This window comes from Aquarana catesbeiana, linkage group LG13, assembly GCF_042186555.1.
Source record: "Aquarana catesbeiana isolate 2022-GZ linkage group LG13, ASM4218655v1, whole genome shotgun sequence".
In the NCBI taxonomy this organism is placed as follows: domain Eukaryota; kingdom Metazoa; phylum Chordata; class Amphibia; order Anura; family Ranidae; genus Aquarana; species Aquarana catesbeiana.
The window spans coordinates 172,090,459-172,105,890 of record NC_133336.1 but is presented as its reverse complement, the minus strand read 5'-3'; the positions used below and the strand labels follow the sequence as shown (position 1 = coordinate 172,105,890).

Here is a 15,432-nt window from a genome sequence, read left to right as displayed (position 1 = left end):
GCCTACGCAGTCAGAAATAAAGTCCTGCAATTTAACCCGTTCTTTTCCTGGAAAAAGTGACAAAGTCCAGAAACCTCTTCTAGTATAAGCTCTCGGTGAAATACTTCTCAGGGCTGCTTAGGGTAACGGCAAACAATCCCGGACGACGCCCCCACATGTAGCACTAATTCACGGTGGAGCTGCTGATTTTTAGCGGGCTGTTACCGTCACCTTGTTACCTGTAATTTCACCAATACCGGGTCTAGGGTCCTGGTTGAGCTTACTATCAGACAATGTAGATAACAGTCACTTGAGTACTTTTCCAATGCTTTAATGGGAAATAACTGGAAGAAGTAGCAGAAAAGAGGTAGAAGAAGAGTTGCAGGGAAGTTCAAATACCTTTTCTTAGCGTAGCATCAAGGAATTTAAATCTTTAGGATGAATGTATCCTCAGCTTAGGATTAAATCTTTGCCCGTCCGGATAGGTCTCTCTCACTAACCTAGCAGCCGAACGCAGCACGAACAAGAAAGTCTCTGCCACAGACTTGAATGAAACAAACTCATACGATCCTCTGCCACGGGATGTAGTAGTTTTCGATGAACAGCAAACACAGTACCAGAACCTTTAAGCTGACCCCGCAGTACTTGTGCGGTAGAATAGTTTAAGATGCGTCCTCCAATCGAGTCACCAGGCCCTTCTCAAGACCAGCCTTGCATGGTCTCTTCCAAGATGGGTCCTCCCCTGGATCTTCCCGATTGTCTGGCTTCTTCCTGCAGGACAGACAGCACAGGACCATCCCAGCTATAACAGGCCCCAGACAAGCTTCTGGGTCCACCCGCACGGCTGCAGCAACGCAACCCTCCAGGCCGGAGGGCTACGAGATCGAACTCACTGACACATACCTCTAGGCCAGGAGGGCCACGAGGCAAAAAGGCTCCCCGAAACATGGCCCATAAATACCCTCTCCAAGAATGCAACTCGGAGGACCACCTCCGCCGGGTTATCTTCGGAACAGAAGAGCACTCATACACTTCAGCTTGTTGCTTTCCAACACTGACCTATAATGACAACGACACCCACAGGCACAATGTGGAACTGCACGCAACACAGCCAAGCTGGAACAGAGGCTAATCTAACATTAGATTGAATCTGAACTATGTACAGAACAGATGACCCACTACATTTACCTATAAGCGGTTGAAAAAAATCTACCAGCGCTACACTTCCATTGACACCAACGATGTGGCACAATTCCTTCCATTGACACCAACAATGGGGCACAATTTCTTCCATTGATACCAACAATGGGGCATAATTCCTTCCATTGACACCAACAATGGGGCATCCTTTCATGGACAGCAATAATGGGGAACAAATCCTTCCATTGACACCAATGATGGGGCATCCCTCCACTGACATCAACAATGGGGCACAATTCCTTCCATTGACACCAACAATGGGGCATCCTTCCATTGACACCAACGATGGGGCACAAAGCCCTCCATTGACATCAACGATGGAGCACAATGCCTTCCATTGACACCAACGATGTGGCACAATTCCTTCCATTGACACCAACAATGGGGCATCCTTCTATTGACACCAATGATGGGGCACCATTTCTTCCATTGACACAAACGATGGGGCACAATTCTTTCCATTGACACCAACGATGGGACACAATTCCTTCCATTGACACTAACAATGGGGCAGATAGCAAGCAATTGACTTGAATTGACTTGCTATTGCTAGACTTGCCAGGCTTTACAAGTTTGGCTTGCAGCAAGTCCGCATTGCATGATTCCAGATCAACTTTCTTTGCAAACATTCTGCAAGTGTTCTGCAAGTTCTGGTTCAGTTATGTTGTGCAATAGTCATCCCACCACAGGGGTCACTGTGGCTGAATTTTCATGCTGTAGGCTTGCAGAGCTCTTGCTGTAGACTCACCACTGCAACTTTGCTTTTACTAGAGACTTGGCACGCATATTTGCTACAAATTGGAAAAGTGTCAACTAGAACTTGTGCTTCAAATGCTCTGCAAGTGTACAACTTGCCAGAGAAAATTAATTGTTATGCCCTGTACACACGATAGGATTTTCCGACAACAAAATCCATGCTTTTTTTCAGACGGATGTTGGCTCAAACTTGTCTTGCATACACACGGGCACACAAAGTTGGTCGGAAATTCCGAACGTCAAGAACATGATGACGTACAACACGTACGACAAGCCGAGAAAAATGAAGTTCAATAGCTAGTGCAGCTCTTCTGCTTTATTCTGAGCATGCGTGGCACTTTGTATGTCAGAATTGTGGACACACGATCGGAATTTCCGACAACGGATTTTGTTGTCGGAAAATTTGAGAACCAGCTCTTAAATTTTGTGTGACGGAAATTCCTATGGAAAATGTGTGATGGAGCCTACACACGGTCAGAATTTCCGACAACAAGGTCCTATCACACATTTTCCATAGGGAAATCCTATCGTGTGTACAGGGCATTAGTCTGTTAACTTGCTACACAACACTGCCACAAATTTGTGGCAAGCTATCCTTGCTATCTGGGGTCACTTTTAGGTCAAACACATAAAAAGGGATTCTATTACTCAAAGTCCATGGAAGAGAGGGTTAGGTTTACACATGCTCAGGACTTCAGCAGAACTCTGTCACTTTGTAGGGGAGTAGGGTCGTATGATGGAAGTCACATTCTCCATGTTTCCCTCCTCGTTCAGCGCCAAGCAAGGGTCACATAAGAGAACTACCCCGGGGTGGGTTCTTCTGGGCTACACTAGGCAGTGTAGACGACTGGATTCTAGTAAACTCTCATGGTGTAATTATAGACCACCAGGAGGGGCACGCAGAGCCTTTGCCCTCTCCACCCGTCTAGCCTATCACCGCAACCTCACTCCCAGTAACAGTATGAAGTTCCGCCATGCAAGTAGTGACTCCATGCGTGCACCTCATTTAACTCTTTCTCTTCGGTACCAGTGTACAGGCTGCAGACCTCTGAGGTGCTGATGTCCTCCCATTGCTATGGGAGACAGACCTGCTCCCAGAGAGAGCGCCAACAACAACTCCTCCTGCAAGAAGCTATCCTACCTGCTACATGCACACACTTATGAAAGGCTGCTAGAGAAACCCTTGCTACCCTTGGTAACCACTTGCTTGTACTTCACAGTGTGTTCATTGCTCTCCTTGATGTCTTCACCTCAATGTGCTTAGTGACCCGAGCTGTAGACTATATGTGCCGGTTACTTACATTGTACCCCTTTAGTAACTGCAGACCAGGCAAGGGCAAAGTTTTAAAACTTTACTGAAAAATAAGTTAACATAAAAGTTCAACATAAAGTGCAGTCTTTTCCTAACATCCCTAGTCCCTAACTTCAGGCTTGTGGCTGCCCCAAAAAACGGCCAAGGAAAAATCCAAGGAAAATACCAAGCTCTACTTACCAACCAGCTTGCGACATTAACCTGTCTAACAGTATGCATTAAAAACAGGGGTTTAGTCTGCACACATTTGTAAAAATTCAAGGAAAATTCCAAGCTCTACTTGGATTTTTCCTTGGCCGTTGTTTGTCATGCATTGCCCTCCAATGCTCCTTGCTGTATAGGCCAGTTAAAAATATATGCTTGATATATTGGTCAGGTAACACACTGACACCTTTGCAGCCATTGTGCTATGTGCTAGGTGTTTAGTGTGTCCCAGTACCTTTACTGAGGGGTGGGCTCCCTCCAGCCCATCTGCCCTTCATCTATCCCATCAGAATGCATGTGCTTCCACTGTGGTGCCTCTCATAAGTTAGAGGTAGGAACTACAGGTAAGAGGGTGCCTTGCTGGGGCCTGTAGCTTACACATGTATTTGCAGATGTGTGCAGACTAAACCCCTGTTTTTAACGCATACTGTTAGACAGGTTAATTTGGTTGGTTGCAAGCTGGTCAGTAAGTAGAGCTTGGTATTTTCCTTGTTTTTTTTTTGCCTTGGCCACTTTTTGTCATGAGTTGCCCTCCAACGCTCTTTGCTGTATAGGCCAGTTATAGATGAGGGCTAAATTTTTGTATATTGTGGCTGCCCCAGCATACCTGCGTAGGAAAGCGTCCATTCTTGGCAGAGTCCATGGATGGTATTTGCAAGTCCCAGCGCTCTGAAGGTCTCGCTTACAGCATGCGCGGAAGTGACATCATCGCGGCTCCGGCCAATCACATAGCTGGAGCTTTCAAACCTGGAAGACTTATAGGAGGAACATGTCAGCCCCCTCAGCTGTGACTTTACAGTGCTGGAGGGCTTTATTCCAAGGTGAGTATTTCATAATGTGCTAGCATGCGATCCATACTAGCACATTATGGTATTGCCTTGAATGTTATTTTTTTTAACATTGACAGTTTACAACCACTTTAAGTCAACTAATATTGTTTGAACACCCTTAAACTTTTATCCATACCTGCTATTTGAATAGAATACCAGACTTATTAACCACTTGCTGACCGTGCTATAACCAAGTGGTTACAGCGTGGTCATCCAGTTCTCGGGCGCACCCTGTGTCCTCTGTGTCCTTCAGACACAGCTGATCACAGATCAGGGTAGGGGGCCAATCACAGCAGCACCCTTACCATGTGATCAGCTGTGTCCAATCACAGCTGATCACATGTAAACAGTCTTGCCGGTTATCAGCAGTCCTTTTCTCCCACGCTGTGTCTTTGGAAAATAAGGGGAGCTGTTAACCGGCAAGCCTGTCAGCACATAGTCTACACTGATAATCAGGTCACTGATCATCAGTGCCCTGATGATCAGTGCAGTCCCATCAGTGCCCATCAGTGCCGCCTTTCAGTGCCCATCAGTGCCGCCTTTCAGTGCCCATCAGTGCCGCCTATCAGTGTCCATCAGTGTCCCCTATCAGTGCCACCTCATCAGTGCCACCTCATCAGCACACATCAGTGAAGAAGAAAAATTACCGTACTTAGTTGCAAAATTTTTTTAACAGAAACTAAAAAAAGTTTTTTTTCTCTTTCCAAATTTTCGGTCTTTTTTCGCTTGTTTAGCAAAAAATAAAAAACCCAGTGGTGGTTAAATACCACCAAAAGAAAGCTCTATCTGTCTAAAAAAAATGAGAAAAATGTCATATGGGTACAGTGTTGCATGACCGCGCAATTGAAAGCACTGAAAGCTGAAAAGTGACCTGGGCAGGAAGGGGGTGAGAGTGCCCTGTACTGAGGTGGTTAAACAGGTTTCACTACAATATGCACAATTTCTCCCAAAAGAAAACTACATACAGTATATAGGTAGAATTTTTTTTGTACAAGAAAAACAAAAACTTGCTCCTTCAATTCTATTTTTTTTTTGGGCAGTAAGGTCAACAAAGATCATCAATTTGACCCTACTAACCATTTGAACGTTATACGAAATTCTACTAGTGTATGGGCAGCTATGGGTTTTGTGCACACGGGAGTATTAAAATGCTCCTATCTATGCTGGATCAAGCCTAAAAAAAAAATGCTAATTTTGGTGCATAATTACGCACATTTGGAATTAATTTACACGCATTTGTGCATTTAGGCACGTTTATGCCCATTTAGGTGCGTGTGGGCATACATTATGCGAATAGGCTCCTCTCCAAATGCACCTTTGGGCCATTTTTTTTCATACCTCTAAACGCTGCTCTAAAAATAAGGATCTAAATTACTAATGTAGAAAATAGAAAAGTGACAGCAGAAAAAAGACGTGTGGTCCATCGAGTCAGCCCGTTTTTTTTTTAATTCAAAAATAAATGTTTTGAATTTTTTTTTTTTTTCGTTAACTTTATTGTCTGAGTATAGATCTATATTTGTTCCAAGCATGTTTGAATCCACTAATTGTTGACTGTCTCACTACCTCCGCTGGAAGTCTATTCCAAGCATCAACTAACCTTTTCAGTAAAATAATACTTTATAAGATTTGTTTTGAACTTTCCTCCATTTAGTTTGAGGTCATCTCCCCGTGTTCTTGATTTTGGTTTCATAGTAAAAATACTGCCCTCATGAACCTGATTCACCCCCGTGATGTATTTAACCACTTCAATACCGGGCATTTTCACCACCTTCCTGCCCAGACCAATTTTTTAAGCTTTCAGCGCTGTAACATTTTAAATGACAATTGCGCGGTCATGCAACACTGTACCCATATGAAATTTTGATCATCCCCCCCCCCACAAATAGAGCTTTCTTTTGGTGGTATTTGATCACCTCTGCGGTTTTTATTTTTTGCACTATAAACAAAAAAAAAAGAGCAATAATTTTGAAAAAAAACACAATATTTTTTACTATTTTGCTATAATAAATATCCCAATTTAAAAAAACAAAAACACATTTCTTCCTCGGTTTAGGCCCCATATGTATTCTTCTACATATTTTTGGTAAAAAAAAAAAATCGCAATAAGCGTATATTGATTGGTTTGCGCAAGTTATAGCATCTACAAAATAGGGGATAGATTTATGGCATTTTATATATATATATATATATATATATTTTTTTTTTTTTTTTTTTTTTTAACTAGTAATGGCGGCGTTCTGCGATTTTTGTCAGGACTGTGATATTTCGGCGGACATATCGGACACTTTTGACACTATTTTGGGATCATTGACAATTATACAGTAATCAGTGCTATAAATATGCACTGATTACTGTATAAATGCCACTGGCAGGGAAGGGGTTAACACTGGGGGGCGATCAAGGGGTTAAATGTGTTACCTAGGGAGTGATTCTAACTGTGGGGGGGAGGGGACTGACTGGGGGAGGTGACCGATCGGTGTTCCTATATACAAGGAACACACGATCGGTCTCCTCTCCACTGACAGGACGTGGATCTGTGTGTTTACACACACAGATCTATGTCCCTGCTCTGTGACAAGCAATCGCCGTGCATGCGCATCGGCTCATAAGGGACAAGCCGGGCGCACGCGCCCCCCTAGACGGCCGGGAAGCCGAGGACGTCATATGACGGCCACCCAGGAAGAGAGAGCCACCTTGCGTACATCATATGTCTATACGCGGGATGGGAAGTGGTTAAAGGGGTTTTGAAGGGTTTTTTTTCCAAACAACAAACATGTTGTCCGTCAGGCTGGTTGTGCCCAAGTTGATCGATCAATCAACTTGGTACAATTAATGGTTCCAATCTTAGGCTGGCCATAGATGAAGCGTAATTTGGCCGGTTCAGCAGTGACTTATCTCTGGCCATTCCTACTTGTGAGAAGCTGATCTAAAAATCGACTTTTGTCAAACAAGATGTTGGAGATTTTTCATTCAACCAGCCTCTGCAACGCTGATCGGTGTATTCTGACACCAAAGGAGTCCCCACTGTCATAATACAATAGCACAGTGGCGAGAATTCCTCCAACCACCTCACTTTTGTGGATGGGGGAACCCCTTAGTTTTTGTTTTCGTTCAGCCTGCCAACTGAATGAAAAAAAAAAAAAAAGGCAGTGTGTATACCCCGCTTTAGTTGTAGAAGGATAGCTTGAGAAATGCAGAAATCTCTTGTGCACACAAAAAAAAAGAACAAACACACCAAAGAAAAGTCATTGCCTTTAGAATGTAATAAAAGACTTTAAATAAGCCAAATAACATCAGTGAAGCAAGAGCAGAAATTCCCTGTCTGCAGTCACAGTGTAATTGTGTACACGCAGTGTGACTTCCTCTATAGGCTCTGGTCTCCACCCCTTCAGCAATTAGTAAATCCCTTCACGCCTGGAACAGCTCAGTAATTGTGTTGTCTGCAGAGCTCCAACATGCTGCTTCTCCCAACCGGAGATCTGGAGAGGCTGGAGATGGTGGGATGTGGAGGATTTGGGAATGTCTATAGAGGATGGAGCCAGACGCTGAAAATGGAGGTAGCACTCAAAGTGGTGCAAGAAGGCCATAGGTATGTACAAACAAGATATCTCTGGAACACTGTTTTTCTTGGACAAACCCTGAAAACTTCTTTCTTTAGGGAAACCTATCCCGCCTCCCCCTAAAAATGGAACTTCTACTGTCTCCATTAAAGTAGAACTAAAGCCAAAACTTTTTTTGTTAATAATTTTAGAGTAAGGAAAGGTTATAACCATCTATGCCATCCATGTGCCATTGGGGAGATTTGCCTTCACTTCTTGTCCTATAGCCAAAACAGGAATTGAGAGGAAATCCCTCCAAAGTGAGGGCATCCCTGGTTGTCACCAGAACTAGTGTCCCCATTGGAAGATTTCCCCTTCTATTACTGTTCTGATGACAACCCAAAATGTACTTTCACTTTCGAAGATGTTGGTAAACAGGACAAATAGAGAGGGTGAATCTCCCTAGGGCTTAATGTACACGGGACGTTTTGAAACCTCTCCTGAATGATTTAACTTGACAGCTACTGATAGTCCGTTTTGCCACGTTTACATGTCGCGTTTAGCCACGTTTAGCTGCGTTTGAGTTTAGAAGCATTTTTTTTCAAATAGTCAAAAATGTATCTCCATTAAAAACGTCAGTAAACGAAATACGGCTAAAGGCGAGTTACCGCGTTTACAGGCATTTACAAGCTGTTAGAGGCATTTTTTTGCACTTCAAATGCCTCTGAACATCCGTCCTGAACGCATTTTTTTTGCTTTCCAAAAAAAGCTTCTAAACTCAACTGCCTAGAAATGACTATAAAGGACCCTGTGTACATGTACTGATAAGATAACATAGAGGAAAGTTCAGGGGCAGCTGGAAAAATACACCCAACTTCTTCTAAATGTTTACCAGCAGCAGTGTACATAAAGCCTAATAAGAGCACAGACAGAGATAAAAACCTGACAGGGATTCCAATCCCTCTCTACAATATCCTAAACTAAAAAAAAGTCTGTAGTTTAACTCATCCCCACATTTATTACCTTTAGTATCACTTGCCCCTCCTTTTAGATTGTAAGCTCTCATGAGCAGGGTCCTCCTAATTCTCTTGTAATGTCTTCTTTTATATTTCAAAGCGCTGCACAAACTGTTGGCTCTATATAAATCTTGGATAATAATAATAATCACATTATTATGATTATTGTTATTAATACTATCATTATTATTAGTATCAATAATAATAATAAGTAGTAGTAGTACCGGGATCCACAATCCGCTGTGTCCAGCAGAGCACAACCCTAACCCGGAACAGGCTGGATCACGTCCATGTATGTTACCCAGCCTGCCCATGCTGGCCACCCACAGTAAATGTACTGTGGCCAGTCGGCAAGTGTTTAATAATATTAATTAGTAGTAGTAGTTATTATTATTATTATTATTATTATTATCATTATCATCATCATCATTATTATTATTAAAAAGACTAGCAAACCGTAGATGAAACATTGCTTTAGGATTCATTCACATTCATTGACCAGAATATTAATTTATGTCAAATGAGAGCTGCAGTGTGCATGAGACCTTATAAGTTCCCATAAAATACATAGAAGTGCCGACCAGCAGTTTTACATTGGGGGACCACGCTGCAACTGAGAACAGATTGTTTAGCTCGTGGTTGCAATGCGGCCCTATTGAACGCTGTGGACAAGTTTGACAGGGAGTGCCCCTATAAAAATGCTGCAGCCACGAAGCGAATCAACGTGGCTGCGGCATGTGTATAGCCCTGTCCTGGCTGTAATGTTACAGTTCAGGTGGGTAGATGGAGGGTGGTAAAACCATGGCTCAGCTGCTTAATGTTACTGCTTAATTTTAACCCCCCCCCTTCAACAGCTGGCCCATAGGAAAGGTCCCTTAACATTGTGCTATGCTGTTCCTCTTATGACAAATTTACCAGACAGATTGCCTGTTGCAAAAACACTACTTTAAATAACTAGTTGCAGACATTGGGCTTGCTACACATGCCCCAAAAAGTTCATCATTGTATACCGGATGTGTGTAGCACGTCCAGTCTCTCTGCTCTGCTTCTGGGACCCCCCTCCCAGTGTACAGTAATTGTCAGCTATGATTAATCAGAGCTGTCATTACCGTTTACTAAGGCTGCTTTCACACTGGGGAGGTAGGGGGCGTCGGCGGTAAAACAGCGCTATTTATAGCGCTGCTTTACCGCGGTATTCGGCCGCTAGCGGTGCGGTTTTAACCCCCCGCTGGCGGCTGAAAAAAGGGTTAAAACCGCTCGTATAGCGTGGCTATAGCCGCGGTATTGCCGCGCTGTCCCATTGATTTCAGTGGTCAGGAGCGGTTTAGGAGCGGTGAATACACCTCTCCTTCACCGCTCCAAAGTTGCGGCTGGCAGGAGTTTTTTTCTTCTCCTGTCAGCGCACCGCTTCAGTGTGAAAGCCCTCGAGCTTTCACACTGAACAAACAGCAGCGGCTGTTTTGGGTCGGTTTGCAGGCGCTATTTTTAGCGCAATAACGCCTGCAAACCGCCCCAGTGTGAAAGGGGTCTAAGAGAAAAAGTCGGCAGCTCTAGCTGTCAAAAAAGCAGTCTATCATTGTTTATAAACAGCACTGCTCCAGACCCCATTTATACAAAGATACAAAGTAACATATTGTTACATTTGTATCTTTCTGTTCATTCATCTGCAGATCCAAGGTATAATGTTAGATCTGCAGATGACTTGGTTAAAGCAACCTGACAAGTACAAAAAAGGTTTTGTTTTTTTTACATGAACTGTTCCTCTGTTTAACCCCTTAGTTTATGCTAATCAGCCCTAATTAACTCCTTAGTCTCCTTCTCGCTTCAACTTACTTTACTTCTAGAAAAAATTGTTTCCCAGGTCTCCCCGGGGGGGGGGGACGACACTGGGAAATGGGGATTATAAAACCCCCATTTCCCAGTGTCTCCCCCCCCCCTTTGGGGAGACACTGGGACACAATTCTTTACTTCTAATCATTTAGGGGATTATGCCAGAATTTATTACACAGGCTTCCCCCACCTAGTATTCTCTTTACTAGTTTACTTCTGATTTTCTTGACTGTTTGTATTTTATTGACTATTAATATTTAAAACTTTTTTGTTTAGTTTGTTAATATTTTTACACATTTAACGTATATTTACACATTTTCTATTTAAAAGGCTCAAAATTGAAAAAACAAAACAAAAAAACAAAAACAAACACTCTATATCATTTGTAATAACCTTTTCAATGCTTTTTACCAGACTCAGAATTTTAGAGTCATTTTAAACAGGATGAATTAAAGAAAAAAAATGTGCACGTTTGATATGCAGTAGCACTATTTATTTTTAAACTAACACTGCTCAAAAAAAAAAAAAAAGAAAAAGAAAAAGTGTGTTTTGTTTAGATTTGTTGTGCTTTATTGTCTAAAGATTGTGGAAAAAAAATCATTGTTACAAGACAATATCATGAAAAAGCCTTGTTTGTCCTTAAAAAACAATATATGTATTTCCTTTGTTGTCTTTATTTATTAAAAAGTTATTGCCGAATAAACAGCTCCATAGCAGAAATGTAAAAATTGCTCTGATCCATAGGGGGTGAAAAGGTGCGAGAGGCAAAGTGGTTAATTAATAATGTGATGTGGCAAAACTTATATGGGGCCTAATGAATTGTAATTTTTAAATACGAGTACGCTCCAAGTTTTGCCACATCACATTATTAATTATCCGGTATTACCTGTATTACCATTACGTCAATTATACAAGTTGTTGTGTTGTGGAGATTTATCAGCTATATAGTGACTGCATGGTATCACATATCAATGAATGGAGAGGAGTCCCAGAGCTCAGACACTGCAATAGATCACAGTGTGGCTTTTGTTGGGTGGAAATTTCTGCAGAGATTTGGGAAAACCCCAGCCTAGGAAATTCCGGGGTTGGGAGTGTATAGTGACAGAACTTCTGCAGCCCGGGAGTGATAAGAGCAGCTGGATGGGAAGCTAACTGTGACAGATGGTGAACTGACTACAATCAGGTCTGGAATGTGTGAAAGAAAAAGGAAATACTCCATGTATGAGGAGCACACAAAGCTCATATGTAAAAGTGAAACTCCGAGAAAGTCATGTACTTAACCACTTCAGCCCCGGAAGAATTTACCCCCTTCCTGACCAGAGCACTTTTTCCTATACGGCACTGCGTTGCTTTAACTGACAACTGCGTGGTCATGCGACGCTGCGCCCTAACAAAATTGATGTCCTTTTTTCCCCGACAAATAGAGCTTTCTTTTGGTGGTATTTGATCACCTCTGCGGTTTTTGTTTTTTGCGCTATAAACAAAAAAAGAGAGACAACTTTGAAAAAAAGCAATATTTTTTTTACTTTTTAAAAAATATATAAAAAAAATAATTTCTTTCTCAGTTTAGGCCGAAATGTATTCCTGTACATATTTTTGGTAAAAAAAAAAAAAAATCACAATAAGCGTATATTGATTGGTTTGTGCAAAAGTTATAGCTTCTACAAAATAGGGGATAGATTTATTTTTCTTCTTCTTTTTTTTTTATTAGTAATGGCGGCGATCTGAAATTTTTATCATGACTGCGACATTATGGCGGACACATCGGACACTTTTGACACTATTTTGGGACCATTGTCATTTATGCAGCGATCAGTGCTATAAAAATGCATTGATTACGGTATAAATGACACTGGCAGGGAAGGGGTTAAACACTAGGGGGCGATCAAGGAGTTAAGTGTGTCCTAGGGAGTGATTCTAACTGTGGCGGGGATGGGCTACCACTGACATGACAACGATCACTGCTCCCGATGATAGGGAGCAGTAGATCCCTGTCATGTCACGTGTCATGTGTTGTTTACATAGGCATCTCCCCGTTCTGCCGCTCCGTCACACGATCGCGGGACACCGGCGGACATCGAGTCTGCGGGCACGGTCACATGGTATGAGGCAGGCGCGTGCCCACAGTACCGCGTCTTAAAGACGCCCATTTGCGCAGCCGTGCCATTGTGCCGACCTACATTGTCGTACACTGGTCGACAAGCGGTGAAATATACAGTTGCTTATGTAATACATACAGTACAGTATATATAACTGTTTTAGGTGATAAAACATTTGAGGATTGTATGTGATACTTTTATCGTAATTACTATACAGGATTTACTGTATATAGTGCCAACAGTTTCTTTATAAAATAAAGGCAGAGAGTACAATACAATTCAATAAAAGAGGGTCAAGCTGGCCACAAACAAAGCGATTCAGGTCAAAATTCAACCAGTGGGTGGCCCTGTTGCCCAACATCTTTCGACTAAAAAATAAATAGAGCTGGGTGAAAAATTATCTGTCGAACAGCAGCTAAATCGTGCAAAATACAGTAGCAACAGTGGGAGATTCCCCCATCTGGGTTGTTCAGCATGTATGAAGGAATCTCTGAATGTGCATGTCCAGCCTTAGAAGAGTTCCTGCTTGTGAGAGCTTACAATCTAAGGAGAAGGGTAAGGGATACAAAAGGAAGTAAGTGTGCAGGAATGAGTTGCTTGAGAAAGTAAAATTTGGTTGATAGCGAGAAGCAGGATAGGCTTGCCTGAAGAGTTGAGTTTTCAAGGATTGCCTGAAAGGGGATACAGTAGGAGATAGACATATTGGGTAGGGAGTTCCAGGAGATGGGAAAGGCTCTAGAAAAGTCCTGGAGGCGAGCATGGGAGGAGGTGATGAGGGTGATAGAGATGAGCACGGGAGGAGGTAACTAGGACCATAGAGATTAATATTGGAGGAGGTGACAAGGGTGCTAGAGAGGAGCATGGGAAGAGGTAACTAGGACCCTAACGATGAGCATGGGAGGAGGTGACAAGGAAGCTAGAGATTCATTATGGTAGGAGGTGACGAGGGTGCTAGAGAGCAGGAGGACTTGGGAGGAGTGAGTGTAAAGCTTTATTTTATTTGTTTTGCAGTCTGAAGCCAGTGGAGAGATTAGCAGAGAGGGGTGGTGGACACTGAGCCGATGGTAAGGCTGGAGTTTCTTCTTAATATATACTATACAAAACGAACAATGCTATACTATATTTTTTTAATACTAAAACCTTCAAAACTACTTTCCTCCTGTCCTTCTTTATTACCTGTCATTCTGCAGCAAATAATAAGCTTTAAAGAGAACCTGTGTCTGCATGACTGTTACATGGCACAGCTAAGGCACATATCCTGTGTTAGAAACTGCCACTGCCTAAAGTCCAGTAGCAGTAATGGTTCCTTGCAGGACAAGTTCATACTAATGCCCCGTACACACGGTTGGATTTTCCGATGGAAAATGTCCGATCGGAGCGTGTTGTCGGAAATTCCGACCGTGTGTGGGCTCCATCGGACATTTTCCATCGGATTTTCCGACACACAAAGTTGGAGAGCAGGAGATAAAAATTTCCGACAACAAAATCCGTTGTCGTAAATTCCGATCGTGTGTACACAAATCCGACGGACAAAGTGCCACGCATGCTCAGAATAAATAAAGAGATGAAAGCTATTGGCCACTGCCCCGCTTATAGTCCCGACGTACGTGTTTTACGTCACCGCGTTCAGAACGATCAGATTTTCCGACAACTTTGTGTGACCGTGTGTATGCAAGACAAGTTTGAGCCAACATCCGTCGGAAAAAATCCTAGGATTTTGTTGTCGGAATGTCTGAACAAAGTCCGACCGTGTGTACGCCCTATAAGAATGTTGCAGAGGTGGCCTTGGCTTTGAAGCAAGCTCTGTTTCCTTTGCCTCCAGCACTGAATGGAACCCTTGGCTTCCAGTTATCCAGGCAGTGTTCCTTATTTTATTTAGAGAGTAATACTGCACCAGTAACATGCTCACAATAGCTTTGGGATTCTTTGTTTCAGTTCCAACCTGAAAAAGCTGATGAAGGATCTAATGAAGGAACGAGATGTGATGCAGAAAGCGAGCAACCCCCATGTTCTCCGTCTCCTTGGAGTATATGAGAAGGTGGAAGGCAGTCTTGTAGAGCATGGACTGGTCATGGAGTATATGCCCCATGGTTCTCTACACACTCTCTTTGACGATATCCCAGCTGTCCCATGGGCTTTGAGGTTCCAGATTCTTCATCAAGTGGTCCTTGGAATGAACTACCTTCACAGTCTGAATCCTCCAATAATCCATCGGGATCTAAAACCCTGCAACGTCCTTTTAAATAAGCATTTAGATGTTCAGGTAAGTGACCTATGCCACTTGAATGATGCAGTATAAGTAATTGGGAGGTGTCCCCATTGAATGTTTAATTTTCATCTCTCGTCCTAGTGACAACAATAAACTTTTGGATTCTCTCTCACTTTCTGTCTCAGTAGCAAGAGACAGAACAATCTTCCCAACATGTTAAAAAAACAGCAATATGAATTCAACAGAAGGCCTAACTCCCTGAACATTCTATCTAAAACATAGGTTAACGTTATACTATTTATAAAGACAAAACATTTTTTTTTCTAAATATGCAATCAGGATTGCCATCCAATGAATCTATTACTATGCCCTAAATGTATAAAGTATAGACTTGCTTCAATGCTGTTCTATATTTTGGCCATGGGTCCACATTCTGCACTATATGTTCAAAAGCATTG

At 42.5% G+C, this 15,432-nt stretch overlaps 1 protein-coding gene across 2 annotated transcripts in view; it reads left to right on the top strand.

Annotated features, from left to right (window-relative positions):
- Nucleotides 1-7,668: 7,668 nt before the first annotated feature.
- The window catches only part of LOC141117516 (receptor-interacting serine/threonine-protein kinase 3-like), a 30,225-nt gene continuing 22,461 nt past the window's right edge, over nt 7,669-15,432 (top strand). The window contains exons 1-3 of one of the 2 annotated variants that reach the window (XM_073610415.1): nt 7,734-7,870; nt 13,777-13,829; nt 14,701-15,028. In XM_073610415.1, coding sequence (XP_073466516.1) covers nt 14,720-15,028 — 309 coding nt within the window. In that variant the 5' untranslated portion in view covers nt 7,734-7,870; nt 13,777-13,829; nt 14,701-14,719. Of the gene's footprint in view, nt 7,871-13,776; nt 13,830-14,700; nt 15,029-15,432 lie in introns of both variants that reach the window. The other variant, XM_073610414.1, reaches the window with a different exon arrangement.